Source organism: Rhodnius prolixus, unplaced genomic scaffold (genome assembly GCF_049639745.1).
Source record: "Rhodnius prolixus isolate KJV_2025 unplaced genomic scaffold, Rpr scaffold_6, whole genome shotgun sequence".
In the NCBI taxonomy this organism is placed as follows: domain Eukaryota; kingdom Metazoa; phylum Arthropoda; class Insecta; order Hemiptera; family Reduviidae; genus Rhodnius; species Rhodnius prolixus.
The window spans coordinates 28,687,524-28,705,341 of NW_027411634.1; the positions used below are offsets into that span (position 1 = coordinate 28,687,524).

The 17,818-nt window shown below is 35.0% G+C and overlaps 1 protein-coding gene across 3 annotated transcripts in view; it reads left to right on the forward strand.

Moving 5' to 3' along the window:
* Positions 1-17,818, forward strand: part of LOC141461126 (peroxidase-like) — a 48,263-nt gene that overhangs the window by 11,621 nt on the left and 18,824 nt on the right. For all 3 annotated transcript variants that reach the window (XM_074141855.1, XM_074141854.1, XM_074141856.1), the window contains one exon: positions 847-1,126. In XM_074141855.1, coding sequence (XP_073997956.1) covers positions 847-1,126 — 280 coding nt within the window. The remainder of the gene's footprint in view (positions 1-846; positions 1,127-17,818) is intronic.

Here is a 17,818-nt window from a genome sequence, read left to right on the forward strand (position 1 = left end):
TAAGAAGTGCCGTTATTGTCCGTTCTATAATTTTATAGTTAACGTATAATTTTCTTAAAACTGCTTTCATAAGTAGAGCACTAATATAAACTTAAACGAGTAAATTATTTTTCTGAGAATAGTCATTCTAATTGAATTTAGAAACATTCAGAAAATTATTTAGCTCCCTTTTGCTTTTTACTCCTAGTGAGAGGACATATTGTGATGGGGACAAATTCTCAATATTAGCTTTACACCAAAACACATGTTTTGAGTCAAATCCACTGACCTAAAAGATTTATTGGCGCTTCCTAGTGTAGGTTTGTGCATGAAAGTAAGTTCTTAAAAATATTGTATAAGTACTTTAAAGCAGAGCTTGATATTTTAGCAAATGATAATTTAGAGGGAAGTTAACCGCCCTTCACACCGTAACTCCCTCAATAGAATTTTCCTGCACAAATGTTACAAATAAAAGTTATAGTTGTTCACTGTATAAAGAGCAGAGCATACCAAGTAAGTGTAAAGAACTGAGCTGTAGCCGTTATCTTAAAAACCTAAGAAACAAAAAAGAAAATCAATTCAGTTAAGTGGCCTCAGTTTACTTTTTCCTAAAGCTTATTGTAGTTGGTGGTACCTACACTAAATTTAAAATTTTCAAATCTCAAATTTGGCCTCAGAGGTATTTCGATTTGAGAATTTTAAGGATACCTAATTTCAAACACACAGAGTATTTCCACAGCAACATTAAAAATCTAAAATCTGCACGATTATAATAATATCACCAGCAAAAGAAAAAGTGCAAGTTTCATACCTGTTTCATAAAATTTTATACACCCATTTAATTTTATAAATTTTAACATTTTTCAGCTCCAAGAAGTTCCAGCGGTGTGTTAAGTGCTCCACCCCCACCACGAGTGGAAATTCCACAACTTTCAAACAGGCAGCTAAATCAAGCTGGGAAAAAGGCTATTCAAGCTGTAGAAGACAGAATAGTTTTCTTGCACGAATTATTTAAAACAGGAATCACTGTGCAACCTGGAACTGCAGCTGCATGGCATCAAGAATTCTTTCCGACAACCAATCAAACCTTAGCTCAAGGGGATGAGGCCCAGAAAAGTATCGAAGCCACTTCCGCTTTAGTTAATGAGTAAGTAAATTCATTTGCATATTTACGAATTATTAAATTACATTTATAAAATAAATTATTAAACGTACATGCATATTATTAAATTTAAGACTTTAAATATACAACTTTAAATATTAGTATTTAACTTTAAATTCATGTACACTTTACTAATAAATACGGGTGTCCTAAATTGATGTGACTAGGGAACGATTAGCGAAGAGAGGTCATGGAGGAAAGATTATTGGGTACTCCCTTCGTAAGGCGATAAAGATAGCTAGTGCTTCGTAATTTGTAAATAGGTTTAGGTGTGGATAAATTTAGTTGTAAATAGTAGGTACTAAATAGTAGTAGGATGCAAGTAGGAGGTGCGTTAGAATTTAAATGTTACTATCCATATTAGTGAATGTTCACAGATATAAGTAAATCACTAGCTCCATAGTAAAAGCTGATGCATAGAAAAAATCAGATTTTAAAAAAAGCCTGTTCTGCAAAAACAAATTGATAAATTTTCTTTACAAATTTCACAGCAAAACCATGACCCAAAAAAATTTCCACTCTCAATACCTTCTCAACTAATGGATCTGTACTCAAGAAAACTATAGCATACTACTCAGAAAAACAGAGTGTGTAACAGCACAGAATTTAATAGGAATAATCTGTTGTTCACTGTAGGAATTATAAGGGCCCAATTTAAAAGGAAAACCATGACCCAAAAGAATTTCAACTCTCAATATCTTCTCAACTAATGGATCCGTACTCAAGAAAACGGTAGCATACTACTCAGTAAAACAGAGTGTGTAAGAGGACAGATTTTCATACGAATAATCTGTTGTTTGCTGTGGGAATTATAAGGGCCCAATTTAACAGGAAAACCATGACCCAAAAAAATTTCAACTCTCAATACCTTCTGAACTAATGGATCTGTACTCAAGAAAACTATAGCACACTACTCAGGAAAACAGAGTATGTAACAGCAGAGAATTTCATAAGAATAATCTGTTGTTTACTATGGGAATTATAAGGGCCCAATTTAACAGGAAAACCATGACCCAAAAAAAATTCACCTCTCAATATCTTCTGAACTAATGGATCTGTACTAAAGAAAACTATAGCATACTACTCAGCAAAACAGAGTGTGTAAGAGCACAAATTTTCATACGAATAATCTGTTGTTTACTGTGGCAGTTATAAGGGCCCCATTTCACAGCAAAACCATGACCAAAAAAAAATTCAACTCTCAATATCTTCTCAACTAATGGATCTGTACTAAGGAAAACTATAGCATACTACTCAGTAAAACAGAGTGTGTAAGCGCACAAAATTTCATACGCATAATCTGTTGTTTACTGTAGGAGTTATAAGCGCCCCATTTCACAGCAAAACCATGACCCAAAAAAAATATAACTCTCAATATCTTTTGAACTATTGGATCTGTACTCAAGAAAACTATAGCATACTACTCAGTAAAACAGAGTGTGTAAGAGGACAGATTTTCATACGAATAATCTGTTGTTTGCTGTGGGAATTATAAGAGCCAAATTTCACAGCAAAACCATGACCCAAAAGAATTTCAACTCTCAATATCTTCTCAACTAATGGATCCGTACTCAAGAAAACGGTAGCATACTACTCAGTAAAACAGAGTGTGTAAGAGCACAAATTTTCATACGAATAATCTATTGTTTACTGTGGGAGTTATAAGGGCCCCATATCACAGCAAAACCATGACCCAAAAAAAATTCAACTCTCAATATCTTCTCAACTAAAGGATGCGTACTCAAGAAAACTGTAGCATACTACTCAGTAAAACAGAGTGTGTAAGAGCACAAATTTTCATACGAATAATCTGTTGTTTACTGTGGGAGTTATAAGGGCCCCATTTCACAGCAAAACCATGACCCAAAAAAAATTCAACCCTCAATATCTTCTGAACTAATGGATCTGTACTAAAGAAAACTATAGCATACTACTCAGCAAAACAGAGTGTGTAAGAGCACAGAATTTAATAGGAATAATCTGTTGTTCACTGTAGGAATTATAAGGGCCCAATTTAAAAGGAAAACCATGACCCAAAAAAATTTCAACTCTCAATAGCTTCTGAACTAATGGATCTGTACTCAAGAAAACTATAGCATACTACTCAGTAAAACAGAGTGTGTAAGAGGACAGATTTTCATACGAATAATCTGTTGTTTGCTGTGGGAATTATAAGGGCCCAATTTAACAGGAAAACCATGACCCAAAAAAATTTCAACTCTCAATACCTTCTGAACTAATGGATCTGTACTCAAGAAAACTATAGCATACTACTCAGTAAAACAGAGTGTGTAAGAGCACATAATTTCATACGCATAATCTGTTGTTTACTGTAGGAGTTATAAGCGCCCCATTTCACAGCAAAACCATGACCCAAAAGAATTTCAACTCTCAATATCTTCTCAACTAATGGATCCGTACTCAAGAAAACGGTAGCATACTACTCAGTAAAACAGAGTGTGTAAGAGCACAAATTTTCATACGAATAATCTGTTGTTTACTGTGGGAGTTATAAGGGCCCCATATCACAGCAAAACCATGACCCAAAAAAAATTCAACTCTCAATATCTTCTCAACTAAAGGATGCGTACTCAAGAAAACTGTAGCATACTACTCAGTAAAACAGAGTGTGTAAGAGCACAAATTTTCATACGAATAATCTGTTGTTTACTGTGGGAGTTATAAGGGCCCCATTTCACAGCAAAACCATGACCCAAAAAAAATTCAACCCTCAATATCTTCTGAACTAATGGATCTGTACTAAAGAAAACTATAGCATACTACTCAGCAAAACAGAGTGTGTAAGAGCACAGAATTTAATAGGAATAATCTGTTGTTCACTGTAGGAATTATAAGGGCACAATTTAAAAGGAAAACCATGACCCAAAAAAATTTCAACTCTCAATAGCTTCTGAACTAATGGATCTGTACTCAAGAAAACTATAGCATACTACTCAGTAAAACAGAGTGTGTAAGAGGACAGATTTTCATACGAATAATCTGTTGTTTGCTGTGGGAATTATAAGCGCCCCATTTCACAGCAAAACCATGACCCAAAAAAAATTTAACTCTCAATATCTTTTGAACTATTGGATCTGTACTCAAGAAAACTATAGCATACTACTCAGTAAAACAGAGTGTGTAAGCGCACAAAATTTCATACGAATAATCTGTTGTTTACTGTGGGAGTTATAAGGGCCCCATATCACAGCAAAACCATGACCCAAAAAAAATTCAACTCTCAATATCTTCTCAACTAATGGATCTGTACTAAAGAAAACTATAGCATACTACTCAGTAAAACAGAGTGTGTAAGCGCACAAAATATCATACGCATACTCTGTTGTTTACTGTAGGAGTTATAAGGGCCCTATTTCACAGCAAAACCATGATCCAAAAAAATTTTAACTCTCAATATCTTCTCAACTAAAGGATCCGTTCTCAAGAAAACTGTAGCATACTACTCAGTAAAACAGAGTGTGTAAGAGCACAAATTTTCATACGAATAATCTGTTGTTTACTGTGGGAGTTTTAAGGGCCCCATTTCACAGCAAAACCATGACCAAAAAAAAATTCAACCCCCAATATCTTCTGAACTAATGGATCTGTACTATAGAAAACTGTAGCATACTACTCAGTAAAACAAAGTGTGTAAGAGCACAGAATTTCATACGAAAAATATGTTGTTTGCTGTGGGAATTATAAGAGCCCAATTTCACAGCAAAACCATAACCAAAAAGAATTTCAACTCTCAATATCTTCTCAACTAATGGATCCGTACTCAAGAGAACTGTAGCATACTACTCAGTAAAACAGAGTGTGTAAGAGCACAAATTTTCATACGAATAATCTGTTGTTTACTGTGGGAGTTATAAGGGTCCCATATCACAGCAAAACCATGACCCAAAAAAAATTCAACTCTCAATATCTTCTCAACTAAAGGATCCGTTCTCAAGAAAACTGTAGCATACTACTCAGTAAAACAGAGTGTGTAAGAGCACAAATTTTCATACGCATAATCTGTTGTTTACTGTAGGAGTTATAAGCTCCCCATTTCACAGCAAAACCATGACCCAAAAGAATTTCAACTCTCAATATCTTCTCAACTAATGGATCCGTACTCAAGAAAACGGTAGCATACTACTCAGTAAAACAGAGTGTGTAAGAGCACAGAATTTCATTCGAATAATCTGTTGTTTACTGTGGGAGTTATGAGGGCCCCATTTCACAGCAAAACCATGACCCAAAAAATTTTAACTCTCAATATCTTTTGAACTATTAGATCTGTACTGAAGAAAACTATAGCGTACAACTCAGTAAAACAGAGTGTGTAAGAGCACAAAATTTCATACGAATAATCTGTTGTTTACTGTGGGAGTTATAAGGGCCCCATATCACAGCAAAACCATGACCCAAAAAAAATTCAACTCTCAATATCTTCTCAACTAATGGATCTGTACTAAAGAAAACTATAGCATACTACTCAGTAAAACAGAGTGTGTAAGCGCACAAAATATCATACGCATACTCTGTTGTTTACTGTAGGAGTTATAAGGGCCCTATTTCACAGCAAAACCATGACCCAAAAAAATTTTAACTCTCAATATCTTCTGAACTATTGGATCTGTACTATAGAGAACTGTAGCATACTACTCAGTAAAACAAAGTGTGTAAGAGCACAGAATTTCATACGAAAAATATGTTGTTTGCTGTGGGAATTATAAGAGCCCAATTTCACAGCAAAACCATAACCAAAAAGAATTTCAACTCTCAATATCTTCTCAACTAATGGATCCGTACTCAAGAAAACTGTAGCATACTACTCAGTAAAACAGAGTGTGTAAGAGCACAAATTTTCATACGAATAATCTGTTGTTTACTGTGGGAGTTATAAGGGCCCCATATCACAGCAAAACCATGACCCAAAAAAAATTCAACTCTCAATATCTTCTCAACTAAAGGATCCGTTCTCAAGAAAACTGTAGCATACTACTCAGTAAAACAGAGTGTGTAAGAGCACAAATTTTCATACGAATAATCTGTTGTTTACTGTGGGAGTTATAAGGGCCCCATTTCACAGCAAAACCATGACCAAAAAAAAATTCAACCCCCAATATCTTCTGAACTAATGGATCTATACTAAAGAAAACTATTGCATTCTACTCAGTAAAAGAGAGTGTGTAAGAGCACAGGATTTCATTCGAATAATCTGTTGTTTACTGTGGGAGTTATGAGGGCCCCATTTCACAGCAAAACCATGACCCAAAAAAAATTTAACTCTCAATATCTTTTGAACTATTGGATCTGTACTGAAGAAAACTATAGCGTACAACTCAGTAAAACAGAGTGTGTAAGAGCACAAAATTTCATACGAATAATCTGTTGTTTACTGTGGCAGTTATAAGCGCCCCATTTCACAGCAAAACCATGACCCAAAAAAAATTCAACTCTCAATATCTTCTCAACTAATGGATCTGTACTAAGGAAAACTATAGCATACTACTCAGTAAAACAGATTGTGTAAGCGCACAAAATTTCATACGCATAATCTGTTGTTTACTGTAGGAGTTATAAGCGCCCCATTTCACAGCAAAACCATGACCCAAAAAAAATTTAACTCTCAATATCTTTTGAACTATTGGATCTGTACTCAAGAAAACTATAGCATACTACTCAGTAAAACAGAGTGTGTAAGCGCACAAAATTTCATACGAATAATCTGTTGTTTACTGTGGGAGTTATAAGGGCCCCATATCACAGCAAAACCATGACCCAAAAAAAATTCAACTCTCAATATCTTCTCAACTAATGGATCTGTACTAAAGAAAACTATAGCATACTACTCAGTAAAACAGAGTGTGTAAGCGCACAAAATATCATACGCATACTCTGTTGTTTACTGTAGGAGTTATAAGGGCCCTATTTCACAGCAAAACCATGATCCAAAAAAATTTTAACTCTCAATATCTTCTCAACTAAAGGATCCGTTCTCAAGAAAACTGTAGCATACTACTCAGTAAAACAGAGTGTGTAAGAGCACAAATTTTCATACGAATAATCTGTTGTTTACTGTGGGAGTTTTAAGGGCCCCATTTCACAGCAAAACCATGACCAAAAAAAAATTCAACCCCCAATATCTTCTGAACTAATGGATCTGTACTAAAGAAAACTATTGCATTCTACTCAGTAAAAGAGAGTGTGTAAGAGCACAGAATTTCATTCGAATAATCTGTTGTTTACTGTGGGAGTTATGAGGGCCCCATTTCACAGCAAAACCATGACCCAAAAAAAATTTAACTCTCAATATCTTTTGAACTATTGGATCTGTACTGAAGAAAACTATAGCGTACAACTCAGTAAAACAGAGTGTGTAAGAGCACAAAATTTCATACGAATAATCTGTTGTTTACTGTGGCAGTTATGAGGGCCCTATTTCACAGAAAAACCATGACCCAAAAAAAATTCACCTCTCAATATCTTCTGAACTAATGGATCTGTACTAAAGAAAACTATAGCATACTACTCAGCAAAACAGAGTGTGTAAGAGCACAAATTTTCATACGAATAATCTGTTGTTTACTGTGGGAGTTATAAGCGCCCCATTTCACAGCAAAACCATGACCCAAAAAAAATTCAACTCTCAATATCTTCTCAACTAATGGATCTGTACTAAGGAAAACTATAGCATACTACTCAGTAAAACAGATTGTGTAAGCGCACAAAATTTCATACGCATAATCTGTTGTTTACTGTAGGAGTTATAAGGGCCCTATTTCACAGCAAAACCATGACCCCAAAAAATTGTAACTTTCAATATCTTCTAATCTTATGAATCTGTACTATAGAAAACTGTAGCATACTACTCAGTAAAACAGAGTGTGTAAGCGCACAAAATATCATACGCATACTCTGTTGTTTACTGTAGGAGTTATAAGGGCCCTATTTCACAGCAAAACCATGACCCAAAAAAATTTTAACTCTCAATATCTTCTGAACTAATGGATCTGTACTATAGAAAACTGTAGCATACTACTCAGTAAAACAAAGTGTGTAAGAGCACAGAATTTCATACGAAAAATATGTTGTTTGCTGTGGGAATTATAAGAGCCCAATTTCACAGCAAAACCATAACCAAAAAGAATTTCAACTCTCAATATCTTCTCAACTAATGGATCCGTACTCAAGAGAACTGTAGCATACTACTCAGTAAAACAGAGTGTGTAAGAGCACAAATTTTCATACGAATAATCTGTTGTTTACTGTGGGAGTTATAAGGGTCCCATATCACAGCAAAACCATGACCCAAAAAAAATTCAACTCTCAATATCTTCTCAACTAAAGGATCCGTTCTCAAGAAAACTGTAGCATACTACTCAGTAAAACAGAGTGTGTAAGAGCACAAATTTTCATACGCATAATCTGTTGTTTACTGTAGGAGTTATAAGCTCCCCATTTCACAGCAAAACCATGACCCAAAAGAATTTCAACTCTCAATATCTTCTCAACTAATGGATCCGTACTCAAGAAAACGGTAGCATACTACTCAGTAAAACAGAGTGTGTAAGAGCACAGAATTTCATTCGAATAATCTGTTGTTTACTGTGGGAGTTATGAGGGCCCCATTTCACAGCAAAACCATGACCCAAAAAATTTTAACTCTCAATATCTTTTGAACTATTAGATCTGTACTGAAGAAAACTATAGCGTACAACTCAGTAAAACAGAGTGTGTAAGAGCACAAAATTTCATACGAATAATCTGTTGTTTACTGTGGGAGTTATAAGGGCCCCATATCACAGCAAAACCATGACCCAAAAAAAATTCAACTCTCAATATCTTCTCAACTAATGGATCTGTACTAAAGAAAACTATAGCATACTACTCAGTAAAACAGAGTGTGTAAGCGCACAAAATATCATACGCATACTCTGTTGTTTACTGTAGGAGTTATAAGGGCCCTATTTCACAGCAAAACCATGACCCAAAAAAATTTTAACTCTCAATATCTTCTGAACTATTGGATCTGTACTATAGAGAACTGTAGCATACTACTCAGTAAAACAAAGTGTGTAAGAGCACAGAATTTCATACGAAAAATATGTTGTTTGCTGTGGGAATTATAAGAGCCCAATTTCACAGCAAAACCATAACCAAAAAGAATTTCAACTCTCAATATCTTCTCAACTAATGGATCCGTACTCAAGAAAACTGTAGCATACTACTCAGTAAAACAGAGTGTGTAAGAGCACAAATTTTCATACGAATAATCTGTTGTTTACTGTGGGAGTTATAAGGGCCCCATATCACAGCAAAACCATGACCCAAAAAAAATTCAACTCTCAATATCTTCTCAACTAAAGGATCCGTTCTCAAGAAAACTGTAGCATACTACTCAGTAAAACAGAGTGTGTAAGAGCACAAATTTTCATACGAATAATCTGTTGTTTACTGTGGGAGTTATAAGGGCCCCATTTCACAGCAAAACCATGACCAAAAAAAAATTCAACCCCCAATATCTTCTGAACTAATGGATCTATACTAAAGAAAACTATTGCATTCTACTCAGTAAAAGAGAGTGTGTAAGAGCACAGGATTTCATTCGAATAATCTGTTGTTTACTGTGGGAGTTATGAGGGCCCCATTTCACAGCAAAACCATGACCCAAAAAAAATTTAACTCTCAATATCTTTTGAACTATTGGATCTGTACTGAAGAAAACTATAGCGTACAACTCAGTAAAACAGAGTGTGTAAGAGCACAAAATTTCATACGAATAATCTGTTGTTTACTGTGGCAGTTATAAGCGCCCCATTTCACAGCAAAACCATGACCCAAAAAAAATTCAACTCTCAATATCTTCTCAACTAATGGATCTGTACTAAGGAAAACTATAGCATACTACTCAGTAAAACAGATTGTGTAAGCGCACAAAATTTCATACGCATAATCTGTTGTTTACTGTAGGAGTTATAAGCGCCCCATTTCACAGCAAAACCATGACCCAAAAAAAATTTAACTCTCAATATCTTTTGAACTATTGGATCTGTACTCAAGAAAACTATAGCATACTACTCAGTAAAACAGAGTGTGTAAGAGGACAGATTTCCATACGAATAATCTGTTGTTTGCTTTGGGAATTATAAGAGGCCAATTTCACAGCAAAACCATGACCCAAAATAATTTCAACTCTCAATATCTTCTCAACTAATGGATCCGTACTCAAGAAAACGGTAGCATACTACTCAGCAAAACAGAGTGTGTAAGAGCACAAATTTTCATACGAATAATCTGTTGTTTACTGTGGGAGTTATAAGGGCCCCATATCACAGCAAAACCATGACCCAAAAAAAATTCAACTCTCAATATCTTCTCAACTAATGGATCTGTACTAAAGAAAACTATAGCATACTACTCAGTAAAACAGAGTGTGTAAGCGCACAAAATATCATACGCATAATCTGTTGTTTACTGTAGGAGTTATAAGGGCCCTATTTCACAGCAATACCATGACCCAAAAAAATTGTAACTCTCAATATCTTCTGAACTAATGAATCTGTACTATAGAAAACTGTAGCATACTACTCAGTAAAACAGAGTGTGTAAGAGCACAGAATTTCATATGTATAATCTGTTGTTTACAGTGGGAATTATAAGGGCCCCATTTCACAGCAAAACGATGACCCAAAAAAAATTTAACACTCAATATCTTCTCAACTAATGGATCCGTACTCAAGAAAACGGTAGCATACTACTCAGTAAAACAGAGTGTGTAAGAGCACAAATTTTCATCCGAATAATCTGTTGTTTACTGTGGGAGTTATAAGGGCCCCATATCACACCAAAACCATGACCCAAAAAAAATTCAACTCTCAATATCTTCTCAACTAATGGATCTGTACTATAGAAAACTGTAGCATACTACTCAGTAAAACAAAGTGTGTAAGAGCACAGAATTTCATACGAAAAATATGTTGTTTGCTGTGGGAATTATAAGAGCCCAATTTCACAGCAAAACCATAACCAAAAAGAATTTCAACTCTCAATATCTTCTCAACTAATGGATCCGTACTCAAGAAAACTGTAGCATACTACTCAGTAAAACAGAGTGTGTAAGAGCACAAATTTTCATACGAATAATCTGTTGTTTACTGTGGGAGTTATAAGGGCCCCATATCACAGCAAAACCATGACCCAAAAAAAATTCAACTCTCAATATCTTCTCAACTAAAGGATCCGTTCTCAAGAAAACTGTAGCATACTACTCAGTAAAACAGAGTGTGTAAGAGCACAAATTTTCATACGAATAATCTGTTGTTTACTGTGGGAGTTATAAGGGCCCCATTTCACAGCAAAACCATGACCAAAAAAAAATTCAACCCCCAATATCTTCTGAACTAATGGATCTGTACTAAAGAAAACTATTGCATTCTACTCAGTAAAACAGAGTGTGTAAGAGCACAGAATTTCATTCGAATAATCTGTTGTTTACTGTGGGAGTTATGAGGGCCCCATTTCACAGCAAAACCATGACCCAAAAAAAATTTAACTCTCAATATCTTTTGAACTATTGGATCTGTACTGAAGAAAACTATAGCGTACAACTCAGTAAAACAGAGTGTGTAAGAGCACAAAATTTCATACGAATAATCTGTTGTTTACTGTGGCAGTTATGGGGGCCCTATTTCACAGAAAAACCATGACCCAAAAAAAATTCACCTCTCAATATCTTCTGAACTAATGGATCTGTACTAAAGAAAACTATAGCATACTACTCAGCAAAACAGAGTGTGTAAGAGCACAAATTTTCATACGAATAATCTGTTGTTTACTGTGGGAGTTATAAGCGCCCCATTTCACAGCAAAACCATGACCCAAAAAAAATTCAACTCTCAATATCTTCTCAACTAATGGATCTGTACTAAGGAAAACTATAGCATACTACTCAGTAAAACAGATTGTGTAAGCGCACAAAATTTCATACGCATAATCTGTTGTTTACTGTAGGAGTTATAAGCGCCCCATTTCACAGCAAAACCATGACCCAAAAAAAATTTAACTCTCAATATCTTTTGAACTATTGGATCTGTACTCAAGAAAACTATAGCATACTACTCAGTAAAACAGAGTGTGTAAGAGGACAGATTTCCATACGAATAATCTGTTGTTTGCTTTGGGAATTATAAGAGGCCAATTTCACAGCAAAACCATGACCCAAAATAATTTCAACTCTCAATATCTTCTCAACTAATGGATCCGTACTCAAGAAAACGGTAGCATACTACTCAGCAAAACAGAGTGTGTAAGAGCACAAATTTTCATACGAATAATCTGTTGTTTACTGTGGGAGTTATAAGGGCCCCATATCACAGCAAAACCATGCCCCAAAAAAAATTCAACTCTCAATATCTTCTCAACTAATGAATCTGTACTAAAGAAAACTATAGCATACTACTCAGTAAAACAGATTGTGTAAGCGCACAAAATATCATACGCATAATCTGTTGTTTACTGTAGGAGTTATAAGGGCCCTATTTCACAGCAATACCATGACCCAAAAAAAATTCAACTCTCAATATCTTCTCAACTAATGAATCTGTACTAAAGGAAACTATAGCATACTACTCAGTAAAACAGAGTGTGTAAGCGCACAAAATATCATACGCATAATCTGTTGTTTACAGTGGGAATTATAAGGGCCCCATTTCACAGCAAAACCATGACCCAAAAAAAATTTCAACTCTCAATATCTTCTCAACTAATGGATCCGTACTCAAGAATACTGTAGCATACTACTGAGTAAAACAGAGTATGTAAAAGCACAAAATTTCATACGAATAATCTGTTGTTTACTGTGGCAGTTATGAGGGCCCTATTTCACAGAAAAACCATGACCCAAAAAAATTTCAACTCTCAATAGCTTCTGAACTAATGGATCCGTACTCAAGAAAACTGTAGCATACTACTCAGTAAAACAGAGTGTGTAAGAGCACAAATTTTCATACGAATAATCTGTTGTTTACTGTCAGAGTTATAAGGGCCCCATATCACAGCAAATCCATGACCCAAAAAAAATTCAACTCTCAATATCTTCTCAACTAATGGATCCGTACTCAAGAAAACGGTATCATACTACTCAGTAAAACAGAGTGTGTAAGAGCACAAATTTTCATACGAATAATCTGTTGTTTACTTTGGGAGTTATAAGGGCCCCATATCACACCAAAACCATGACCCAAAAAAAATTCAACTCTCAATATCTTCTCAACTAATGGATCTGTACTAAAGGAAACTATAGCATACTACTCAGTAAAACAGAGTGTGTAAGATCACAAATTTTCATACGAATAATCTGTTGTTTACTGTGGGAGTTATAAGGGCCCCATATCACAGCAAAACCATGACCCAAAAAAAATTCAACTCTCAATATCTTCCCAACTAGTGGATCTGTACTAAAGAAAACTATAGCATACTACTCAGTAAAACAGAGTGTGTAAGCGCACAAAATATCATACGCATACTCTGTTGTTTACTGTAGGAGTTATAAGGGCCTTATTTCACAGCAAAACCATGACCCAAAAAAATTGTAACTCTCAATATCTTCTGAACTAATGAATCTGTACTATAGGAAACTGTAGCATAGTACTCAGTAAAACAGAGTGTGTAAGAGCACAGAATTTCATATGTATAATCTGTTGTTTACAGTGGGAATTATAAGGGCCCCATTTCACAGCAAAACCATGACCCAAAAAAAATTTAACTCTCAATATCTTTTGAACTATTGGATCTGTACTCAAGAAAACTATAGCGTACAACTCAGTAAAACAGAGTATGTAAAAGCACAAAATTTCATACGAATAATCTGTTGTTTACTGTGGCAGTTGTGAGGGCCCTATTTCACAGAAAAACCATGACCCAAAAAAATTTCAACTCTCAATAGCTTCTGAACTAGTTGATCTGAACTCAAGAAAACTATAGCATACTACTCAGTAAAACAGAGTGTGTAAGAGCACAGAATTTAATACGAAAAATATGTTGTTTGCTGTGGGAATTATAAGAGCCCAATTTCACAGCAAATCCATAACCAAAAAGAATTTCAACTCTCAATATCTTCTCAACTAATGGATCCGTACTCAAGAAAACTGTAGCATACTACTCAGTAAAACAGAGTGTGTAAGAGCACAAATTTTCATACGGATAATCTGTTGTTTACTGTGGGAGTTATAAGGGCCCCATTTCACAGCAAAACCATGACCCAAAAAAAATTCAACCCTCAATATCTTCTGAACTAATGGATCTGTACTAAAGAAAACTATTGCATTCTACTCAGTAAAACAGAGTGTGTAAGAGCACAGAATTTCATTCGAATAATCTGTTGTTTACTGTGGGAGTTATGAGGGCCCCATTTCACGGCAAAACCATGACCCAAAAAAAATTTAACTCTCAATATCTTTTGAACTATTGGATCTGTACTGAAGAAAAGTATAGCGTACAACTCAGTAAAACAGAGTGTGTAAGAGCACAAAATTTCATACGAATAATCTGTTGTTTACTGTGGGAGTTATAAGGGCCCCATTTCACAGCAAAACCATGACCCAAAAAAAATTCAACTCTCAATATCTTCTCAACTAATGGATCTGTACTAAAGAAAACTATAGCATACTACTCAGTAAAACAGAGTGTGTAAGCGCACAAAATATCATACGCATAATCTGTTGTTTACTGTAGGAGTTATAAGGGCCCTATTTCACAGCAAAACCATGACCCAAAAAAATTGTAACTCTCAATATCTTCTGAACTAATGAATCTGTAATATAGAAAACTGTAGCATACTACTCAGTAAAACAGAGTGTGTAAGAGCACAAATTTTCATACGAATAATCTGTTGTTTGCTTTGGGAATTATAAGAGCCCAATTTCACAGCAAAACCATGACCTAAAAAAAATTCAACTCTCAATATCTTCTCAACTAAAGGATGCGTACTCAAGAAAACTGTAGCATACTACTCAGTAAAACAGAGTGTGTAAGAGCACAAATTTTCATACGAATAATCTGTTGTTTACTGTGGGAGTTATAAGGGCCCCATTTCACAGCAAAACCATGACCCAAAAAAAATTCAACCCTCAATATCTTCTGAACTAATGGATCTGTACTAAAGAAAACTATAGCATACTACTCAGCAAAACAGAGTGTGTAAGAGCACAGAATTTAATAGGAATAATCTGTTGTTCACTGTAGGAATTATAAGGGCCCAATTTAAAAGGAAAACCATGACCCAAAAAAATTTCAACTCTCAATATCTTTTGAACTAATGGATCTGTACTCAAGAAAACTATAGCACACTACTCAGGAAAACAGAGTATGTAACAGCAGACAATTTCATAAGAATAATCTGTTGTTTACTATGGGAATTATAAGGGCCCAATTTAACAGGAAAACCATGACCCAAAAAAAATTCAACTCTCAAAATCCTCTCAACTAATGGATCTGTACTAAGGAAAACTATAGCATACTACTCAGTAAAACAGAGTGTGTAAGCGCACAAAATTTCATACGCATAATCTGTTGTTTACTGTAGGAGTTATAAGCGCCCTATTTCACAGCAAAACCATGACCCAAAGGAATTTCAACTCTCAATATCTTCTCAACTAATGGATCCGTACTCAAGAAAACGGTAGCATACTACTCAGTAAAACAGAGTGTGTAAGAGCACAGAATTTCATTCGAATAATCTGTTGTTTACTGTGGGAATTATAAGTGCCCAATTTCACAGCAAAACCATAACCAAAAAGAATTTCAACTCTCAATATCTTCTCAACTAATGGATCCGTACTCAAGAAAACTGTAGCATACTACTCAGTAAAACAGAGTGTGTAAGAGCACAAATTTTCATACGAATAATCTGTTGTTTACTGTGGGAGTTATAAGGGCCCCATATCACAGCAAAACCATGACCCAAAAAAATTCAACTCTCAATATCTTCTCAACTAAAGGATCCGTTCTCAAGAAAACTGTAGCATACTACTCAGTAAAACAGAGTGTGTAAGAGCACAAATTTTCATACGAATAATCTGTTGTTTACTGTGGGAGTTATAAGGGCCCCATTTCACAGCAAAACCATGACCAAAAAAAAATTCAACCCCCAATATCTTCTGAACTAATGGATCTGTACTAAAGAAAACTATTGCATTCTACTCAGTAAAAGAGAGTGTGTAAGAGCACAGAATTTCATTCGAATAATCTGTTGTTTACTGTGGGAGTTATGAGGGCCCCATTTCACAGCAAAACCATGACCCAAAAAAAATTTAACTCTCAATATCTTTTGAACTATTGGATCTGTACTGAAGAAAACTATAGCGTACAACTCAGTAAAACAGAGTGTGTAAGAGCACAAAATTTCATACGAATAATCTGTTGTTTACTGTGGCAGTTATGAGGGCCCTATTTCACAGAAAAACCATGATACAAAAAAAATTCACCTCTCAATATCTTCTGAACTAATGGATCTGTACTAAAGAAAACTATAGCATACTACTCAGCAAAACAGAGTGTGTAAGAGCACAAATTTTCATACGAATAATCTGTTGTTTACTGTGGGAGTTATAAGGGCCCCATTTCACAGCAAAACCATGACCCAAAAAAAATTCAACTCTCAATATCTTCTCAACTAATGGATCTGTACTAAGGAAAACTATAGCATACTACTCAGTAAAACAGATTGTGTAAGCGCACAAAATTTCATACGCATAATCTGTTGTTTACTGTAGGAGTTATAAGCGCCCCATTTCACTGCAAAACCATGACCCAAAAAAAATTTAACTCTCAATATCTTTTGAACTATTGGATCTGTACTCAAGAAAACTATAGCATACTACTCAGTAAAACAGAGTGTGTAAGAGGACAGATTTCCATACGAATAATCTGTTGTTTGCTTTGGGAATTATAAGAGGCCAATTTCACAGCAAAACCATGACCCAAAATAATTTCAACTCTCAATATCTTCTCAACTAATGGATCCGTACTCAAGAAAACGGTAGCATACTACTCAGCAAAACAGAGTGTGTAAGAGCACAAATTTTCATACGAATAATCTGTTGTTTACTGTGGGAGTTATAAGGGCCCCATATCACAGCAAAACCATGACCCAAAAAAAATTCAACTCTCAATATCTTCTCAACTAATGGATCTGTACTAAAGAAAACTATAGCATACTACTCAGTAAAACAGAGTGTGTAAGCGCACAAAATATCATACGCATAATCTGTTGTTTACTGTAGGAGTTATAAGGGCCCTATTTCACAGCAATACCATGACCCAAAAAAATTGTAACTCTCAATATCTTCTGAACTAATGAATCTGTACTATAGAAAACTGTAGCATACTACCCAGTAAAACAGTGTGTAAGAGCACAGAATTTCATATGTATAATCTGTTGTTTACAGTTGGAATTATAAGGGCCCCATTTCACAGCAAAACGATGACCAAAAAGAATTTCAACTCTCAATATCTTCTCAACTAATGGATCCGTACTCAAGAAAACTGTAGCATACTACTCAGTAAAACAGAGTGTGTAAGAGCACAAATTTTCATACGGATAATCTGTTGTTTACTGTGGGAGTTATAAGGGCCCCATATCACAGCAAAACCATGTCCCAAAAAAAATTCAACCCTCAATATCTT